Source organism: Pecten maximus, chromosome 8 (genome assembly GCF_902652985.1).
Source record: "Pecten maximus chromosome 8, xPecMax1.1, whole genome shotgun sequence".
Lineage (NCBI taxonomy): Eukaryota > Metazoa > Mollusca > Bivalvia > Pectinida > Pectinidae > Pecten > Pecten maximus.
The window spans coordinates 43,814,814-43,836,760 of NC_047022.1; the positions used below are offsets into that span (position 1 = coordinate 43,814,814).

General features: G+C 38.9%; 1 protein-coding gene across 4 annotated transcripts in view; it reads left to right on the forward strand.

The window, feature by feature from the left end:
- LOC117333607 (protein phosphatase Slingshot homolog 1-like) overlaps positions 1–21,947 on the forward strand; it is a 75,766-nt gene that overhangs the window by 49,269 nt on the left and 4,550 nt on the right. For all 4 annotated transcript variants that reach the window (XM_033892986.1, XM_033892987.1, XM_033892989.1 and 1 more), the window contains 14 exons: positions 4,999–5,117; positions 6,467–6,537; positions 6,896–7,074; positions 8,055–8,120; positions 8,692–8,826; positions 9,184–9,240; positions 9,777–9,873; positions 11,335–11,510; positions 17,073–17,219; positions 17,327–17,387; positions 18,466–18,605; positions 19,821–19,993; positions 20,288–21,185; positions 21,465–21,829. In XM_033892986.1, coding sequence (XP_033748877.1) covers positions 4,999–5,117; positions 6,467–6,537; positions 6,896–7,074; positions 8,055–8,120; positions 8,692–8,826; positions 9,184–9,240; positions 9,777–9,873; positions 11,335–11,510; positions 17,073–17,219; positions 17,327–17,387; positions 18,466–18,605; positions 19,821–19,993; positions 20,288–21,185; positions 21,465–21,829 — 2,684 coding nt within the window. The remainder of the gene's footprint in view (positions 1–4,998; positions 5,118–6,466; positions 6,538–6,895; positions 7,075–8,054; positions 8,121–8,691; positions 8,827–9,183; positions 9,241–9,776; positions 9,874–11,334; positions 11,511–17,072; positions 17,220–17,326; positions 17,388–18,465; positions 18,606–19,820; positions 19,994–20,287; positions 21,186–21,464; positions 21,830–21,947) is intronic.

The following is a 21,947-nucleotide window of genomic DNA, read 5'->3' on the forward strand; positions in this document are numbered from 1 at the left end:
ACCACCACTGGACCATTAACTTTAATACAGCGATAATTAGCACGGAGATGTAATGATTCCTGATGTTTTCACTTTTTTCCCCCGTCGCGATTTGTGGCTGACAGTCTGACGCTGCATGCATTAGTTCAAAACTGAACTGCCATACTATTACAGAATGATAGCTGAGTATTCATCTTAAAATTGAAAATTTTATGCATGTAATTGAAAATGTAGTCATGATTACACAGAATTTTTTGTTTTCTTACATTACGTAAATTCGTATTAAAGTGTTGTACGTTGTTAGTGTCAAATTAAATTGTCAGAATATTTTGCAGTACATGTATTACTATATATTTTTTAAGAATTTTTATTTTATAATAATTTGAGCAGGACATATAAAAATGTTTTACCGATGTTAGGCTGTCTGCTGGAGAACCTTATAGGATTGTATGATGATGTTTATCACAATCTGACATTATGTATACACAATATTAATGGAGAGTACGACCTGTTCTCTCATTAACATTACTCACTGTAATGACTGATGGGTATATTTACTTTGTCAGGTTGTTGTTTATAATGATGAACAGTAATTACAGACTTGTTAGTATGTTAATTAGGAAGAGGTTATAGCCACTAACAATATCCCTCAGGTGTGACAGGTATATCACTGACCTATCTACATCTTCAGAGCCTTACATTCTCGATCATCTTCAGATTATACAGGAATACGACCCCTGGAATTCTGAGGATAGTATATCAACGTGTCATATTTAGTATTGGGTTTTCTGACTGGATGGCTCTTGTTGCTTGATTCATATCATGAAAAAAATTGTTTGAAAGTGAAAAAGATATATTGTATTTCAAGAAATTTAATATTACATGATTATATATATATAAATGTCATTATATGATTCCTGAATCATTAGAGCCAGACTCTGATTTTATCAAAAGCGGGTTTGAATTTTAAAATGTTTAACTTTATAAACAAAATAATTTTGACTCCAACCAAAATGTCTCTGGCTTGTCACTATACTGACATTGAAGTCCATTTGTGTGACTACTTCATCTTCCTTAAAATACCCTACAACTACCAGCTTATCACTTAAGACATACAGGGCATATAACAAGAATGTGTATGAATGTAATATAAGTCTTTTATCAAAACTCTCAAGGGAATCAAATTAGTCAAATTAACACATAATGACAAAATAATGGACAAACGTGGTCACATATACCCTGGGTAACACAGCTAGAACTTCAGATAGAATACAGGAACTTAAATTAATAGCACATATATCAGGAAAACCCGTGCCGATTTATGTGTAAAAATGGAGGGTATCATGGTATTACTAATGTGACCTATAACTGTCTTCATCTCTTGTCTTTATGTCTAAGTTTAGGTGAGAGTTGATTTGAGACTACCAGTAATTACAGTAGGAGATGATACATTATTTATTTTGTTTCCTGAATAACAATCATCATGTGAGATTTTTATGGTAGATAATCATCTTCATTTATCTTAATGACAGCCATCACTATCTCCCTGGTGACTCCTGAAACCCAAACACATAAATACTAATGACACTGACAATAAACTGTGGAGGACTATATCTAGAGAGTGACACTGGCTATAAACTGTACAGTAGAGAGTGACACTGGCTGTAAACTGTACAGTAGAGAGTGACACTGGCTGTAAACTGTGGACAGTAGAGAGTGACACTGGCTGTAAACTGTACAGTACTAGAGAGTGACACTGGCTGTAAACTGTACAGTACTAGAGTGACACTGGCTGTAAACTGTACAGTAGAGAGTGACACTGGCTGTAAACTGTACAGTAGAGAGTGACACTGGCTGTAAACTGTACAGTACTAGAGTGACACTGGCTGTAAACTGTACAGTACTAGAGAGTGACACTGGCTGTAAACTGTGGGGGACTAGATCTAGAGAGTGACACTGGCTGTAAACTGTACAGTAGAGAGTGACACTGGCTGTAAATTGTGGGGGACTAGATCTAGAGAGTGACACTGGCTGTAAACTGTACAGTAGAGAGTGACACTGGCTGTAAATTGTGGGGGACTAGATCTAGAGAGTGACACTGGCTGTAAACTGTACAGTACTAGAGAGTGACACTGGCTGTAAAATGTACAATAGAGAGTGACACTGGCTGTAAACTGTACAGTAGAGAGTGACACTGGCTGTAAACTGTACAGTACTAGAGAGTGACACTGGCTGTAAACTGTACAGTAGAGAGTGACACTGACAATCAACTGTGGAGGACTAGATCTAGAGAGTGACACTGGCTGTAAACTGTACAGTACTAGAGAGTGACACTGGCTGTAAACTGTACAGTAATAGAGAGTGACACTGGCTTTAAACTGTGGAGGACTAGATCTAGAGAGTGACACTGGCTGTAAACTGTACAGTAGAGAGTGACACTGGCTATAAACTGTGGAGGACTAGATCTAGAGAGTGACACTGGCTGTAAACTGTACAGTACTAGAGAGTGACACTGGCTGTAAACTGTACAGTAATAGAGAGTGACACTGACAATCAACTGTGGAGGACTAGATCTAGAGAGTGACACTGGCTGTAAACTGTACAGTAGAGAGTGACACTGGCTGTAAACTGTACAGTAGAGAGTGACACTGGCTGTAAACTGTACAGTAGAGAGTGACACTGACAATCAACTGTGGAGGACTAGATCTAGAGAGTGACACTGGCTGTAAACTGTGGGGGACTAGATCTAGAGAGTGACACTGGCTGTAAACTGTACAGTACTAGAGAGTGACACTGGCTGTAAATTCAAACTGTACAGTAGAGAGTGACACTGGCTGTAAACTGTGGGGGACTAGATCTAGAGAGTGACACTGGCTGTAGACTGTACAGTACTAGAGAGTGACACTGGCTGTAAACTGTACAGTACTAGAGAGTGACACTGGCTGTAAATTCAAACTGTACAGTACTAGAGAGTGACACTGCCTGTAAACTGTGGGGGACTAGATCTAGAGAGTGACACTGGCTGTAAACTGTACAGTAGAGAGTGACACTGGCTGTAAACTGTACAGTAGAGAGTGACACTGGCTGTAAACTGTACAGTAGAGAGTGACACTGGCTGTAAACTGTACAGTAGAGAGTGACACTGGCTGTAAACTGTACAGTAGAGAGTGACACTGGCTGTAAACTGTACAGTACTAGAGAGTGACACTGGCTGTAAACTGTACAGTAGAGAGTGACACTGACAATCAACTGTGGAGGACTAGATCTAGAGAGTGACACTGGCTGTAAACTGTACAGTAGAGAGTGACACTGACAATCAACTGTGGAGGACTAGATCTAGAGAGTGACACTGGCTGTAAACTGTGGGGGACTAGATCTAGAGAGTGACACTGGCTGTAAACTGTGGGGGACTAGATCTAGAGAGTGACACTGGCTGTAAACTGTGGGGGACTAGATCTAGAGAGTGACACTGGCTGTAAACTGTGGGGGACTAGATCTAGAGAGTGACACTGGCTGTAAACTGTGGGGGACTAGATCTAGAGAGTGACACTGGCTGTAAACTGTACAGTAGAGAGTGACACTGGCTGTAAACTGTACAGTAGAGAGTGACACTGACAATCAACTGTGGAGGACTAGATCTAGAGAGTGACACTGGCTGTAAACTGTGGGGGACTAGATCTAGAGAGTGACACTGGCTGTAGACTGTACAGTACTAGAGAGTGACACTGGCTGTAAACTGTACAGTACTAGAGAGTGACACTGGCTGTAAATTCAAACTGTACAGTACTAGAGAGTGACACTGGCTGTAAACTGTGGGGGACTAGATCTAGAGAGTGACACTGGCTGTAAACTGTACAGTAGAGAGTGACACTGGCTGTAAACTGTACAGTAGAGAGTGACACTGGCTGTAAACTGTACAGTAGAGAGTGACACTGGCTGTAAACTGTACAGTAGAGAGTGACACTGGCTGTAAACTGTACAGTAGAGAGTGACACTGGCTGTAAACTGTACAGTAGAGAGTGACACTGGCTGTAAACTGTACAGTAGAGAGAGTGACACTGGCTGTAAACTGTACAGTAGAGAGTGACACTGGCTGTAAACTGTGGAGGACTAGATCTAGAGAGTGACACTGGCTGTAAACTGTACAGTAGAGAGTGACACTGGCTGTAAACTGTACAGTAGAGAGTGACACTGGCTGTAAACTGTACAGTAGAGAGTGACACTGGCTGTAAATTTAAACTGTACAGTATCAGAGAGTGACACTGGCTGTAAACTGTGGGGGACTAGATCTAGAGAGTGACACTGGCTGTAAACTGTACAGTACTAGAGAGTGACACTGGCTGTAAATTCAAACTGTACAGTATCAGAGAGTGACACTGGCTGTAAACTGTACAGTACTAGAGTGACACTGGCTGTAAACTGTACAGTACTAGAGAGTGACACTGGCTGTAAACTGTACAGTAGAGAGTGACACTGGCTGTAAACTGTACAGTACTAGAGAGTGACACTGGCTGTAAACTGTACAGTACTAGAGAGACACTGGCTGTAAACTGTACAGTGTTAGAGAGTGACACTGGCTGTAAACTGTACAGTACTAGAGAGTGACACTGGCTGTAAACTGTACACTAGAGAGTGACACTGGCTGTAAACTGTACAGTACTAGAGAGTGACACTGGCTGTAAACTGTACAGTACTAGAGAGTGACACTGGCTGTAAACTGTACAGTAATAGAGAGTGACACTGACTAAACTGTACAGTACTAGAGAGTGACACTGGCTGTAAACTGTACAGTAATAGAGAGTGACACTGGCTGTAAACTGTACAGTACTAGAGAATGACACTGGCTGTAAACTGTACAGTGTTAGAGAGTGACACATACTGGCTGTAAACTACAGTAAAAGTGACACTGGCTGTAAACTGTACAGTAGAGAGTGACACTGGCTGTAAACTGTAACACAGTAAATAGAGTGAGTTTCTGTAATATATCCACTGTGAGTAACCTGTAAACCATGTTTATAGTTTCAGTGAGAGTTACTTCGCTGTAAAAGGAGCGGTGCTCATCCTTCCCCAGAGTGATGTTACAGATCATACATATACACAGAAGATCGTACGGGAGAGACATGCAGGTGTCGGTACAGGTAAATCACACACATATACACAGAAGTTAGTACGGGAGAGACATGCAGGTGTCGGTACAGGTAAATCACACACATGTACACAGAAGATCGTACGGGAGAGACATGCAGGGGTCGGTACAGGTAAACCACACACATGTACACAGAAGTTAGTACGGGAGAGACATGCAGGTGTCGGTACAGGTAAATCACACACATGTACACAGAAGTCAGTACGGGAGAGACATGCAGGTGTCGGTACAGGTAAATCACACACATGTACACAGAAGTTAGTACGGGAGAGACATGCAGGTGTCGGTAGAGGTAAATCACACACATGTACACAGAAGATCGTACGGGAGAGACATGCAGGTGTCGGTACAGGTAAATCACAAACATGTACACAGAAGATTGTACGGGAGAGACATGCAGGTGTCGGTACAGGTAAATCACACACATGTACACAGAAGTTAGTACGGGAGAGACATGCAGGTGTCGGTAGAGGTAAATCACACACATGTACACAGAAGATCGTACAGGAGAGACATGCAGGTGTCGGTACAGGTAAATCACACACATGTACACAGAAGATCGTACGGGAGAGACATGCAGGTGTCGGTACAGGTAAATCACACACATGTACACAGTAGTCAGTACAGGAGAGACATGCAGGTGTCGGTACAGGTAAATCACACACATATACACAGAAGTTAGTACGGGAGAGACATGCAGGTGTCGTTACAGGTAAATCACACACATGTACACAGATCGTACGGGAGAGACATGCAGGTGTCGGTACAGGTAAATCACACACATGTACACAGAAGATCGTACGGGAGAGACATGCAGGTGTCGGTACAGGTAAATCACACACATGTACACAGAAGATCGTACGGGAGAGACATGCAGGTGTCGGTACAGGTAAATCACACACATGTACACAGAAGTTAGTACGGGAGAGACATGCAGGTGTCGGTACAGGTAAATCACACACATGTACAAAGAAGTAAGTACGGGAGAGACATGCAGGTGTTGGTACAGGTAAATCACACACATGTACACAGAAGTTAGTACGGGAGAGACATGCAGGTGTCGGTACAGGTAAATCACACATATCTGTGCTGTCATTGTTGGACAAGACATTTTACCCTAATTGCTCTGGATGGCATGCTACAGGTCTCCCATATGTTTTTCAGTGAGTTAGTCACCAACTACTACAATGGGGCCCTACCTCAAAATGACCCTGGTTATTCACGGGGTGATAAAACCAGCAAACAAACAAAGATATATTGTGTGATCTAGTATGTGATACTATCAATTTGTTATTTGGTATGATTGTGTTCTCATCCTTCTTTATACGCTTTATTTTACAGTCACAGGGGACATACAGAGCCACCTACAGTCAATGTTCTACCTCCTCCGGTCACATGACACCATCAAAGTGGTAAGTATAGACTATGAGTATGAAGTGTGCACCGTCTACATTCAAGGCTCTACCTCCTCCTGTCACATGACACTATCTGAGGATAACTTCTGGTCATGCAGCCTCACTTAGAGTACATTACCTATGCTTACATAATATACATTCATACTGGATATCATACAGTAGCTGTAAATGTTCAATTAGATGATTATCAGACAGTTTTTGTTAAAGGTACATATACCTAACTCTGCAGAATTATATATATATATATATATATCGTTAATATTGCTATTTTTTGTCCTCTGTATACATTAAAACAAAATTGAATCAGAAAATATATCATGTATAATGTTTAACACTATTTTGTCTGATTGAACAGGCGGTGAAACTGGAGAGTCTACATGAGGGCCACAACCGCTACATGGCCGTAGTGTCGTGCTTCGGTAAACAGGACACTGAGGAGTCGGTCATCCTTGGCATTGACTGTAACAACGAGGCTACGATAGGTCTTGTCCTCCCGATCTGGGCCGATACCAGTGTTAAACTAAATGGCGACGGGTCAGTTTATATATTACTATTATTAATGGCGACGGGTCAGTTTATATATTACTATTGTTAGTGTTAGAACACTAAAATTTGTACACCAGTAAATACGATCAAAAATGGAATTGAAGAAAAACAGTTTTCTATTCAATGCATGTGTTTTCCCAATCTAATTAAAATCAGATGCTCATTATCAACTCCTTAACTCCGTATTTACCGATTGGCTGGAGGAAAGGTCACCCTGACGTGATTCCCGATGAGATGTTGTTAGATGTTCATACAGAGTTTACGGAGTCAATAATGAGCTTCTGATTTTAATTAGATTGGTGTTTTCCTTAACCTGAAATTTTGCCAGGAAAGCATGACAGAAATTAAGGAATGCTCGTTAACTAAAATGTTTTAATTAAATCCTATTATGCTTTCCTATGGTAAAGTTTGAATTGAAGGAATTTCCTTAACTCTTTCACTACCATTGTTGACCATAGTCAACTATGAATGAAAATGTGCTCCAGCTTCCCAGTTTTTGACTAAATTTCTCAGGTTAAGCTGATGTTATTTAAGTGTTGATTAGTTGAAAACAATTGGGGAATGTTGATTTAGTTGGGGTTACTGTAAACGAACATATTTTAGCGGTAATTTTATTTTAGCGCTTTTCGCGCTGGAAGCCTTGCGCTATATTATGATTGCGCTAATTACTTTTTGTACGTTCCATTTCTATAGAAAGTTCTGTGGATGCGCTAATTCATCATTGCGCTAACTGGCTAAAATCTGCAAATGCGCTTAAACTTGATTGCGCTAAAATAAGTATGTTTACAGTATAACACAATAGATAAGCTGTACAATGTAGATTCTGGTTTACATATACAAATCCTCCGTGATATCCAGTTGTACACTATTTATCTCCTTGACATTGCTGTGTATCTTTATATGTAAACCAGAATCTACATTCCATATAGTGTGTGAACTGTCCACTAATAGATTTTCTTGCCTTCCAGAGGTTTTATGGTGAGCTCAGAAGGGAAGCAGCACATCTTCAAACCTGTGTCAGTCCAGGCCATGTGGTGAGTTCAGGAGTCACTAAATATTGAGTCCAGGGTCACTGTGGTACAAATGGTTTGACATATTAGACCAGAGTTGTTTGAAATAAACGTAAACACAGCTTCTTTGGCATCAAGGAAGCTAGCTGTTCAATCTCCTATAGCTTATGCTTGGAGTGGTCAATGGCACCAAATCTGTAATAGGAAGGAATAATGACAGAGCTCCCGTCCTATGCTTGGGCTCAAACTAGAGCTTCTCACTCTCCGAGCTGTTTACCATAGCTTGAGCATTTAATGTGACCTATATACTCTCCAGGTTTATATGTTATTCCTTAGGTCAGTCAATCTGTCTGTTCATCACCTTATCAAAGCCATCAAATCTTTTCACCTACCGTTGAAATATCTTATTAATAAATACATTTATTTTGTGTTTAGGTCAGCACTACATTGATAAATACATTTATTTTGTGTTTAGGTCGGCACTACATTAATAAATACATTTATTTTGTGTTTAGGTCGGCACTACATTAATAAATACATTTATTTTGTGTTTAGGTCGGCACTACATTAATAAATACATTTATTTTGTGTTTAGGTCGGCACTACAAAGTCTAAACAAAGTGGTAAAGATCTCCAGGGACAACATGTACATTCCTCGTGGCCTGACTCACACCTGGGTCGGTTACTATAACTCACGTATAAACTCGGACCGCGCTTGTATATCTGAGTGGTAAGTCTCAACTCCTTAATGGTGTTACATGTACTAAATATGTCTTTGCTAAGGGATGCAGTTCTGTAGCAACTTACAATTATCATCATCCGTAGATCTATTCGATTGATAAAATTCCATTCAGGTACCATATTGAATGAAATTTCAGATATAAACCATAACTTACATGTATGTGATATATATCTGTGTGGAATTTTTAATGGACTATTTTATTTATATTGAGGAGAACAAATATGAAAATGTTGCTGAATAAACTGCAAAGTGTCCATAATACTGAAATATCAATAAAGTTTGCTGCTATTACTTTTAAATTTTGTTAAATGTAATTGTGAAATTTGTGAAATTTAATTTTGAAAGGTTTACCTCCGAAGAACTCCTGGACTGGCGGTCCTTGAATGTCTTATTTATGGATCCGTGAGTACATCTTTAGACTGATGCTTTAATTATTAATATCTGAATATCTACAGAGAAATAGTTTATCATAATGGGTAATTTGGATGCTCAAGCTGCCTTAGATTTGATATAATTTTATCTATATAAAGATTACTAAGTGCACATTGTTTTAGTTTAGAAGTTTAAGTACTAATGTCCAGTTTCACAGTCATGTTTGATTTCAGTAGCCTTTACTTGTTCGAAAATTTGATAAGAGTTTATATGTAGTGTTTGATACCTTTGTACAAATAACTAGTTTAAAAGGCACACACTAACCTAGCATTATCAGGCAGTTTGATGTCCTCAAGTTGTCCTCAGTCGATATACCACTGTACTACCTTTTATCAGACTTGCAAACATTTCAAAGATCGTATTATATAACAAGTCTTGGTCTTGAAAATGTTTGAAACTAATAATATTATCTCTCCTTAGGTGACAGTCCTGGTCAGTCTTTGTCGTACAAATGTTTATATTGGTTACTATTGTTGTTGTGAAATGCCCGTGTTTTACTTCCACAGAGGTGACAGTCCTGATGACATCCTACAGAAACAGATCAAGACGGAGCTAAAGAATATCATGATGACAGTAGACTTGGACGAGGTCACATCCATATTTGTACGTCATAGCAGGTTATAGTGGTAATGTTCAGTGTAAAGATGTACTGCTGATCACAAATACAGTCTTACCCAGATATAATGAAACCATGAGGACTCTGAGAATTTGTTCATAATAGCCGTGTTTTGGCTTACAGTGTTACTCCCCTTGCTTGTAACGATAACAACATTGTTCATTATTATAAATGCAATCATGTCCATGCAATAATTTACGATACTGCATACAGCGTAATAAATTGTATGGAATACATTAATAAATAAATTTCATTTCATCATTATGTATTTTTTCCAGGTTAACCTACCGACATGTAGGTCTATGTACTTCGATCTTACCCAAATTTAGTACCGTTATTTAAAATAAATTATTGCTAATTAGTGACTGTTTTTTGCTGTCAATGAACTCCCTGTTGGGAAAATGGATCTATTTAATAATTATTCGGCTAACGGTACATAATCATCGCTGAGGAGGTGATATTATGCCAGGCTTTGTGAACCCAGTCAGTCCCTACTCTCACGTTCACACACAACTCTGTTGAATTGTCCAAATGATGGAATTTTTTTTCTACTAGATATTTTCTGTAGTTTATCTTTACAACATTAATCTTGTCCTGATCCATCGGCTGTAATTTAGAAGAAGTGTTGGGTGAAAGAACACACGTTTTATGAATTTCAATGCATCGATACGCGGATAGGTCGGGGAAATTGTCAACAAATAGGAGAATGTTTTGCTTCTGTCTCGAGAATTTACTGTCCAACATTCTAATCCATAGTTAACAAAGAACTGACAAAGACTAGTTTATTTTATTGTTTTGTCATTTACTCACACAATAAAACCTCACTTGTGAACACATATTACAGTTATTTCACAGTCAAGTAACTGCATTCATACCTGTCATGCTTGACCAAGCGGTACTGACCAGCCAGTGTTTATATAATATCCGGGTAAAATTAGTTGATAAATGACTTTCATACTACTAGACAGATTTTCATAATAGCCAATTCAATGTAACCAGGAAATAGATACAGAGATTATGTAGGAATGTGGCTGGGGAATGTGTATTTGTTCATACTAACCGAGATTTCAATGTATTTGAGTTCAATGTATGTCAGTTAATAGACTGTTCCACTAATTGGCTATTGTCTATAGTTACCAGAGGCTGTAGAAGGGACAGTCACAAAACTATGTAGTTACCAGAGGCTGTAGAAGGAGCCGTCACAAAACAATGTAGTTACCAGAGGCTCTGGAAGGAACCGTCACAAAACTATGTAGTTACCAGAGGCTGTAGAAGGAACCGTCACAAAACTATGTAGTTACCAGAGGCTCTGGAAGGAACCAACACAGAACTGATACCTTTATTACTCTGTACCCAGTTACAAGTCACTCTGAAGGAGGCCTCTACAGACTGATCAAAGGATAGATTTAATTTAGATATTAATAATACTTGACCATTTATGTTTTTAGTTACGAGAGGCTCTGGAGGAGAAGCTGAAGCGTTCCCTGAAGAGCCACAAGAAGTTTGTGGACCAGGAAATGATCACCATTATGGGACAGATGGACTCTCCAACCATGATTAAAGATTATCTCTACCTTGGGTCAGAGTTCAACGCCTCAAACCTGGAGGAACTTACAGAGAATGGGTATGGAACATTTTTTTGCTGTAAATTTTATTCTTACAAGGACATAGGAGATTAAATTTGAGTTTGTTTGATGTAGATTTTGATCTGTCAGTCTTGTGTTACTATAAACAGTCTATTTTTTCAAGTACATATATATATATAAACTAACACTCTGTTTTATCTAAACTTACAACACCTCCACAGCATTGACAGCTATGACTTGTGCCTATGTGGACTTTAGGTCACTGCTTCTCAATAACTGACATGTTAGTTTATGTCAAATGATCTTAATACTTACAGCTGTAGTGTATTTGTATTTTGTGTTATGAATGAGTCACCTCCCTTTCACATTTGAATTAAATATGATTATAGTTTCATTACAATATATAATATAATCCATTACTTCAGCCATAGACTATACACATATTTCTATATCAATTTACATTGGCATATGAGGATTAAAGTAAATTTGACTTAAACAGGAAAGTGACAATTGATGTACAACTTCATTGATTTTAGAAATACATGTACAACCTTGAGGTCTGGGACACTCTACCTTGATACAATATTAATGTTGAGGTCTGGGACACTCTACCTTGATACAATATTAATGTTGAGGTCTGGGACACTCTACCTTGATACAATACTAATGTTGAGGTCTGGGACACTCTACCTTGATACAATATTAATGTTGAAGTCTGGGACACTCTACCTTGATACAATACTAATGTTGAGGTCTGGGACACTCTACCTTGATACAATATTAATGTTGAGGTCTGGGACACTCTACCTTGATACAATACTAATGTTGAGGTCTGGGACGCTCTACCTTGATACAATATTAATGTTGAGGTCTGGGACACTCTACCTTGATACAATACTAATGTTGAGATCTGGGACACTCTACCTTGATACAATATTAATGTTGAGGTCTGGGACACTCTACCTTGATACAATACTAATGTTGAGGTCTGGGACACTCTACCTTGATACAATATTAATGTTGAGGTCTAGGGGCACTCTACCTTGATACAATACTAATGTTGAGGTCTGGGACACTCTACCTTGATACAATATTAATGTTGAGGTCTGGGACACTCTACCTTGATACAATACTAATGTTGAGGTCTGGGACACTCTACCTTGATACAATACTAATGTTGAGGTCTGGGACACTCTACCTTGATACAATATTAATGTTGAGGTCTGGGACACTCTACCTTGATACAATACTAATGTTGAGGTCTGGGACGCTCTACCTTGATACAATACTAATGTTGAGGTCTGGGACACTCTACCTTGATACAATACTAATGTTGAGGTCTGGGACACTCTACCTTGATACAATACTAATGTTGAGGTCTGGGACACTCTACCTTGATACAATACTAATGTTGAGGTCTGGGACACTACCTTGATACAATACTAATGTTGAGGTCTGGGACACTCTACCTTGATACAATATTAATGTTGAGGTCTGGGACGCTCTACCTTGATACAATATTAATGTTGAGGTATGGGACACTCTACCTTGATACGATATTAATGTTGAGGTCTGGGACGCTCTACCTTGATACAATATTAATGTTGAGGTCTGGGACGCTCTACCTTGATACAATATTAATGTTGAGGTATGGGACACTCTACCTTGATACAATATTAATGTTGAGGCCTGGGACACTCTACCTTGATACAATACTAATGTTGAGGTCTGGGACGCTCTACCTTGATACAATACTAATGTTGAGGTCTGGGACACTCTACCTTGATACAATATTAATGTTGAGGTCTGGGACACTCTACCTTGATACAATATTAATGTTGAGGTCTGGGACACTCTACCTTGATACAATACTAATGTTAAGGTCTGGGACACTCTACCTTGATACAATATTAATGTTGAGGTATGGGACACTCTACCTTGATACAATACTAATGTTGAAGTCTGGGACACTCTACCTTGATACAATATTAATGTTGAGGTCTGGGACACTCTACCTTGATACAATACTAATGTTGAGGTATGGGACACTCTACCTTGTTACAATACTAATGTTGAGGTCTGGGACACTCTACCTTGATACAATACTAATGTCGAGGTCTGGGACGCTCTACCTTGATACAATACTAATGTTGAGGTCTGGGACACTCTACCTTGATACAATATTAATGTTGAGGTCTGGGACACTCTACCTTGATACGATACTAATGTTGAGGTCTGGGACGCTCTACCTTGATACAATACTAATGTTGAGGTCTGGGACACTCTACCTTGATACAATATTAATGTTGAGGTCTGGGACACTCTACCTTGATACAATATTAATGTTGAGATCTGGGACACTCTACCTAGATACAATATTAATGTTGAGGTCTGGGACACTCTACCTTGATACAATACTAATGTTGACGTCTGGGACACTCTACCTTGATACGATATTAATGTTGAGGTCTGGGACACTCTACCTTGATACAATATTAATGTTGAGGTCTGGGACACTCTACCTTGATACAATACTAATGTTGAGGTCTGGGACACTCTACCTTGATACAATACTAATGTTGAGGTCTAGGACACTCTAGCTTGATACAATACTAATGTTGAGGTCTGGGACACTCTACCTTGATACAATATTAATGTTGAGGTCTGGGACACTCTACCTTGATACAATACTAATGTTGAGGTCTGGGACACTCTACCTTGATACAATACTAATGTTGAGGTCTAGGACACTCTAGCTTGATACAATACTAATGTTGAAGTCTGGGACACTCTACCTTGATACAATATTTATGTTGAGGTCTGGGACACTCTACCTTGATACAATACTGATGTTGAGGTCTGGGACGCTCTACCTTGATACAATATTAATGTTGAGGTCTGGGACGCTCTACCTTGATACAATATTAATGTTGAGGTCTGGGACACTCTACCTTGATACAATATTAATGTTGAGGTCTGGGACTCTCTACCTTGATACAATACTAATGTTGAGGTCTGGGACACTCTACCTTGTTACAATACTAATGTTGAGGTCTGGGACACTCTACCTTGATACAATACTAATGTGGAGGTCTGGGACACTCTACCTTGATACAATACTAATGTTGAGGTCTGGGACACTCTACCTTGATACAATACTAATGTTGAGGTCTGGGACACTCTACCTTGATACAATACTAATGTTGAGGTCTGGGACACTCTACCTTGATACAATACTAATGTTGAGGTCTGGGACACTCTACCTTGATACAATATTAATGTTGAGGTCTGGGACACTCTACCTTGATACAATATTAATGTTGAGGTCTGGGACACTTTACCTTGATACAATATTAATGTTGAGGTCTGGGACACTCTACCTTGATACAATATTAATGTTGAGGTCTGGGACACTTTACCTTGATACAATATTAATGTTGAGGTCTGGGACACTCTATCTTGATACAATACTAATGTTGAGGTCTGGGACACTCTACCTTGATACAATATTAATGTTGAGGTCTGGGACACTCTACCTTGATACAATACTAATGTTGAGGTCTGGGACACTCTACCTTGATACAATATTAATGTTGAGGTCTGGGACACACTACCTTGATACAATACTAATGTTGAGGTCTGGGACACACTAACTTGATACAATATTAATGTTGAGGTCTGGGACACTCTACCTTGTTACAATACTAATGTTGAGGTCTGGGACACTCTACCTTGATACAATACTAATGTTGAGGTCTGGGACGCTCTACCTTGATACAATATTAATGTTGTGGTCTGGGACACTCTACCTTGTTACAATATTAATGTTGAGGTCTGGGACACTCTACCTTGATACAATACTAATGTTGAGGTCTGGGACACTCTACCTTGTTACAATACTAATGTTGAGGTCTGGGACACTCTACCTTGATACAATACTAATGTTGAGGTCTGGGACGCTCTACCTTGATACAATATTAATGTTGTGGTCTGGGACACTCTACCTTGATACAATATTAATGTTGAGGTCTGGGACACACTACCTTGATACAATACTAATGTTGAGGTCTGGGACACTCTACCTTGATACAATACTAATGTTGAGGTCTGGGACACTCTACCTTGATACAATATTAATGTTGAGGTCTGGGACACTCTACCTTGATACAATATTAATGTTGAGGTCTGGGACGCTCTACCTTGATACAATACTAATATTGAGGTCTGGGACACCCTACCTTGATACAATACTAATGTTGAGGTATGGGACACTCTACCTTGATACAATACTAATGTTGAGGTCTGGGACACTCTACCTTGATACAATACTAATGTTGAGGTCTGGGACACTCTACCTTGATACAATACTAATGTTGAGGTCTGGGACGCTCTACCTTGATACAATACTAATGTTGAGGTCTGGGACGCTCTACCTTGATACAATACTAATGTTGAGGTCTGGGACACTCTACCTTGATACAATATTAATGTTGAGGTCTGGGACACTCTACCTTGATACAATACTAATGTTGAGGTCTGGGACACTCTACCTTGATACAATACTAATGTTGAGGTCTGGGACGCTCTACCTTGATACAATACTAATGTTGAGGTCTGGGACACTACCTTGTTACAATACTAATGTTGAGGTCTGGGACACTCTAACTTGATACAATACTAATGTTGAGGTCTGGGACGCTCTACCTTGATACAATACTAATGTTGAGGTCTGGGACACTCTACCTTGATACAATACTAATGTTGAGGTCTGGGACGCTCTACCTTGATACGATACTAATGTTGAGGTCTGGGACTATCTACCTTGATACAATACTAATGTTGAGGTCTGGGACACTCTACCTTGATACAATATTAATGTTGAGGTATGGGACACTCTACCTTGATACAATACTAATGTTGAGGTCTGGGACACTCTACATTGATACAATACTAATGTTGAGGTCTGGGACACTCTACCTTGATACAATACTAATGTTGAGGTCTGGGACACTCTACCTTGATACAATATTAATGTTGAGGTCTGGGACGCTCTACCTTGATACAATATTAATGTTGAGGTCTGGGACACTCTACCTTGATACGATATTAATGTTGCGGTCTGGGACACTCTAGCTTGATACAATATTAATGTTGAGGTCTGGGACACTCTACCTTGATACGATACTAATGTTGAGGTCTGGGACGCTCTACCTTGATACAATACTAATGTTGAGGTCTGGGACGCTCTACCTTGATACAATACTAATGTTGAGGTCTGAGACACTCTACCTTGATACAATATTAATGTTGAGGTCTGGGACACTCTACCTTGATACAATACTAATGTTGAGGTATGGGACACTCTACCTTGATACAATGTTAATGTTGAGGTCTGGGACACTCTACCTTGATACAATACTAATGTTGAGGTCTGGGACGCTCTACCTTGATACAATATTAATGTTGAGGTCTGGGACACTCTACCTTGATACAATACTAATGTTGAGGTCTGGGACACTCTACCTTGATACAATACTAATGTTGAGGTCTGGGACACTAACTTGATACAATACTAATGTTGAACCTTTCGTTATACTTAGGGTGGACCATATACTTAATATAAGTCGTGAGGTGGACAACTTCTTCCCCGAGATTCTGACCTATATGAACATCAAGGAATGGGACAATGAGGAGGCAGACTTGTGTAAACATTGGGACAACACTAACAAGTTCATCGCTAAGGCAAAGTAAGTACAGTCCATGTTTAACAGGTAGAATGGGTTGTAGACTTTTCCCTACTAACTAAGATTGATATCTTTTGTTTTCTGGGTTATATTATTGTTTTCTGTTTCAGGAGGGAGAATGCCAAAGTCCTGGTCCATTGTAAGATGGGGATTAGTCGATCAGCCTCTACTGTAAGTTCATACAAAGGTCATGGTGTTAGCCACTGCATAACACCATATATGGATGGCATCAGAGGAAATTTAACTTAATTAATGACATCACAGGAAATTAAACTTATTGATGACATCACACGGAATTAAACTTTATTGATGACATAACAGGAAATTAAACTTATTGGTGACATCACAGGAAATTTAACTTATTGATGACATCACAGGAAATTTAACTTCATTGATGACATCACAGGAAATTAAACTTTATTGATGACATCACAGGAAATTTAAGTTTATTGATGACATCACAGGAAATTTAACTTAATTGATGACATCACAAGAAATTTAACTTTATTGATGACATCACAGGAAATTTAACTTATTGGTGACATCACAGGAAGTTAAACTTATTGGTGACACTACAGGAAATTTAACTTATTGGTGACATCACAGGAAATTTAACTTATTGGTGACATCACAGGAAATTTAACTTATTGGTGACATCACAGGAAATTTAACTATATTGATTTTACTGAAAAGGAATAAAACAGAAATAGACATCAACCTCCAGTAGGTCCTGGATAACAAGTTCTGTTACTCGTATATGATCAATTATTCGAGGATTGGTATTCCTAAAAAAAATCTTGCTTTAGGTGAAGTTGACAATGATATGCTACTGAATATCAGTCCAAGACAGATTCTTTTCATATAATTGTATTTAAACTGCATCAAAACAGTATGACCAGTTGGTATTCCCAAATTTTGATTTTGACAAAACCATATAGCTTCCTTGTGGATTATTGGTCAGAAAAAAACTAGATATCATTTGAACTATAATCATATTTTATCAGATGTTTTGTAAAGGGGGCATACAGATCTGTGTAGGGTATGAGATTACCTTGTACAAGAAAGACATTGCCCTACTTATCAGACTTTTCTATCTATTGATATGGGCAAGTCTAAAGAGGTTTACAGGGGTAAAATGCTACCTGTTTTCCCTACTTACCTGGTGTAGATTATTCTTTTCATTGATATGGACAAGTCCAAAGAGGTTTACAGGGGTGTAAGATTATTACTTTATGTGATTGATTTTCAGGTGATGGCATTCCTGATGAAGGAGTATGATATGTCTAGAAAGGAAGCTTTTGATTTTGTAAAGGCCAAAAGGGCCTGTGTCATGCCTAACCAGGCTTTCTGGGCCCAGCTGCTGATATATGAAGGGATACTCAATGCAAAGTAGGTTTCATACACTATATGTAAATATTTTCAATATTCTTTTAAGCTTACCATTTACTAAGAACTTAAAAATGAGATTCCTGACCAAGGAAGGCCAAAATGTCTATTTTGTATACATATGAAACAAAATTTCTGTTCATTTTAGATTTCTTCACAGGAGATCCTACATTGACTGCAAAGTTAAACCCACCATTCATTTACTCACCTAGACCTTGCAGCCTAATATTACCTGTTCATAGCAATTCAATTCTGTTATATAATGAAACGCAATTACAACATGTTCATCCTGAACTTCATCATTACAACTCATTCATCCCGAACTTCATCATTACAACTCATTCATCCTGAACTTCATCATTACAACTTGTTCATCCTGAACTTCATCATTACAACTTGTTCATCCTGAACTTCATCATTACAACTCATTCATCCTGAACTTCATCATTACAACTTGTTCATCCTGAACTTCATCATTACAACTTGTTCATCCTGAACTTCATCATTACAACTCGTTCATCCTGAACTTCATCATTACAACTCGTTCATCCTGAACTTCATCATTACAACTTGTTCATCCTTAACTTCATCATTACAACTTGTTCATCCTGAACTTCATCATTACAACTCATTCATCCTGAACTTCATCATTACAACTTGTTCATCCTTAACTTCATCATTACAACTCATTCATCTTGAACTTCACCATTACAACTTGTTCATCCTGAACTTCATCATTACAACTCGTTCATCCTGAACTTCATCATTACAACTTGTTCATCCTTAACTTCATCATTACAACTCATTCATCTTGAACTTCATCATTACAACTTGTTCATCCTTAACTTCATCATTACAACTCATTCATCCTGAACTTCATCATTACAACTTGTTCATCCTTAACTTTATCATTACAACTTGTTCATCCATAACTTCATCATTACAACTTGTTCATCCTGAACTTCATCATTACAACTCATTCATCCTGAACTTCATCATTACAACTCATTCATCCTTAACTACATCATTACAACTCGTTCATACTTAACTTCATTATTACAACTCGTTCATACTTAACTTTATCATTACAACTTGTTCATCCTGAACTTCATCATTACAACTCGTTCATCCTTAACTTCATCATTACAACTCGTTCATCCTGAACTTCATCATTACAACTCATTCATCCTGAACTTCATTACAATATTTGCCTTACAGTAAACAGAGGGCACTATTCAAGAGTAAGTCGGAGCAGAATCTGATCAACAATCCACCTGTAATGGAGAAGGAGGAGGAAGTCATGATAAAGGAAGGTCACCTCCTTAAGGATGACCTCTCCCTCCCATTCCTACCATCACACGAGGAACTCCACAACAGTGTTTTCCTCCAGGGTAAGGTGGATTGGTATTAAATCTCTTGTTAATACCTTTTCTCACAGTTGCTAGGGAACCAGAAAAATAATTAGAAAAGTTTCAGTGAATTATCTTCAATAAACCTGCTTTCCCTGGCTACTTTGATCAATAAATCATACCTTATAACATACAGCCTTAACCTCTCCGAGTGTCCTAAGTAATCAATAAATCATACATATAACATACAGCCTTAACCTCTCCGAGTGTCCTAAGTAAAAGTCTGTAATATATTTCTACGTAATTAGTAAATCAATCTCTTTCTTGACATTGTAGAGAAGGACAAGGACATCATGTTTGACCCTGAGAGCAGTTCACGAAGTGCTGATTCCACAGAAGAGTCCCTCGATCTTCCATCACCCAAGGTAGATGCTATCGTCAAGTCATCTGTGCATGGTGTGTATGTTATTGAGAGTAACAAGTTGTCACCTGGAGATGGTCCAGACACAGACTCTTCATGTTTGTCCGACGAGGACATGGATATCGGAGAGACAGATACAGACAATCTTTATGGTCAGTCAGAAAAAAATTTATCTCAGCAAGCAGCCAAATTCAAGCCGGACCACAGTTGGATCAAAGAGCGTACGGAAACAATCGATGAGTCAGATGCAGTGGTTGAGCATCCCGAGGATCAAGATCCTTTGATGTCAGGATCTGTCACAATCGAAGAGTCGGAGAGAATGGTAGTATCTGAACCCTCTCCAGTGTCACAGACAGAAACAGTAATAGAAGCAGAAGGGGACACAACTCAATCAGAAATCCCACCCGACACTAAATCAGCAGATTCTGATGACATCACAGAAACTGGTGGTGCAGCTCCCTCTGGTGTGGAGCTGGGTGTGAGGTGTCATTATATCAAAGAGAACATTCCGTGGAATCCAGGTACGGTCAAAAAACAGCTTCAAGACTTTGAGGGCAAGTCTAAGGAGCCACAAGATACCGAAACAGGAGATAATGAGGAAGTAGAGCCGTTAGTGTCAGACGAGTCGGAGGCCATGGCTCCAGTTGAGGAAACCGCACCAGTGAAACTAAGTGCTGATCAGGACAAAGCTGAGTCTGCAGAGGAGGACAAGCCTCCCCTCAAACGATCAGCTTCTGTGTATGAGATTGAGGATATCGCACTTCCTGCAGGCATTGTCAAAAAAACTACCCAAGAGATTGAGGATCGCAACTTGTAAGTTCTTCTGAGTTACTGTTAGAGTATTTTATACATCCTGTGGTATTATACAGGCCAGGTGTCAATCTCAGGTCCATTTCCTCATCTCACAATATAAAAGATATGATTTGATAAAAATTTAGATTGTCTTTTACACCTTATAGTCACTTGCATGGAAATTAAGTTTTCCTTCTTGATGTTGTAGAATTCTTAATCTGCCGGGTAAATAAAACTGAATCAGATGTAGTTCTTTATTTAATAAATCACCTTCAGATTTGGAAATGTTTGTCATTGCAGGCACAGTGACAGTTCTCCTGAGAGTCCCCACAAACCTTTACAGCGGTCATCCAGTTTAAAGGAGGAACGGGTGACGCCCAAACGAAAGCGATCAGAGCGACGGAAAACCTGTACTCCAATCGTTACCCCCAGTCCTACCCCCTCTACAACCCCAGTGTCTACCCCAAGGTCATCTTACGATACAACACCCTGCAGTGAGACAAAAGAATTTGTGTTCCCATTAAATAAGGACATGAAGACTTCTGATGAAGGACAGACTGACCCGTCCGTGACAAGTGAGAGCCAGGGGGATGATGTTGCAGTGTACAAATTTGGGACAGAGGAAGTTCCTGTAGCAAAGGGTATCGTCAAAAAACAAAAAATGGGTGAGCATTATTGATATTTTATCACATAGATACATAAATCTGGAATATCATGCATAATTATATGAAGTAGTTGAGATTTTTATCAATATCATATATGTAAGTATTGAAAGCACAGGAC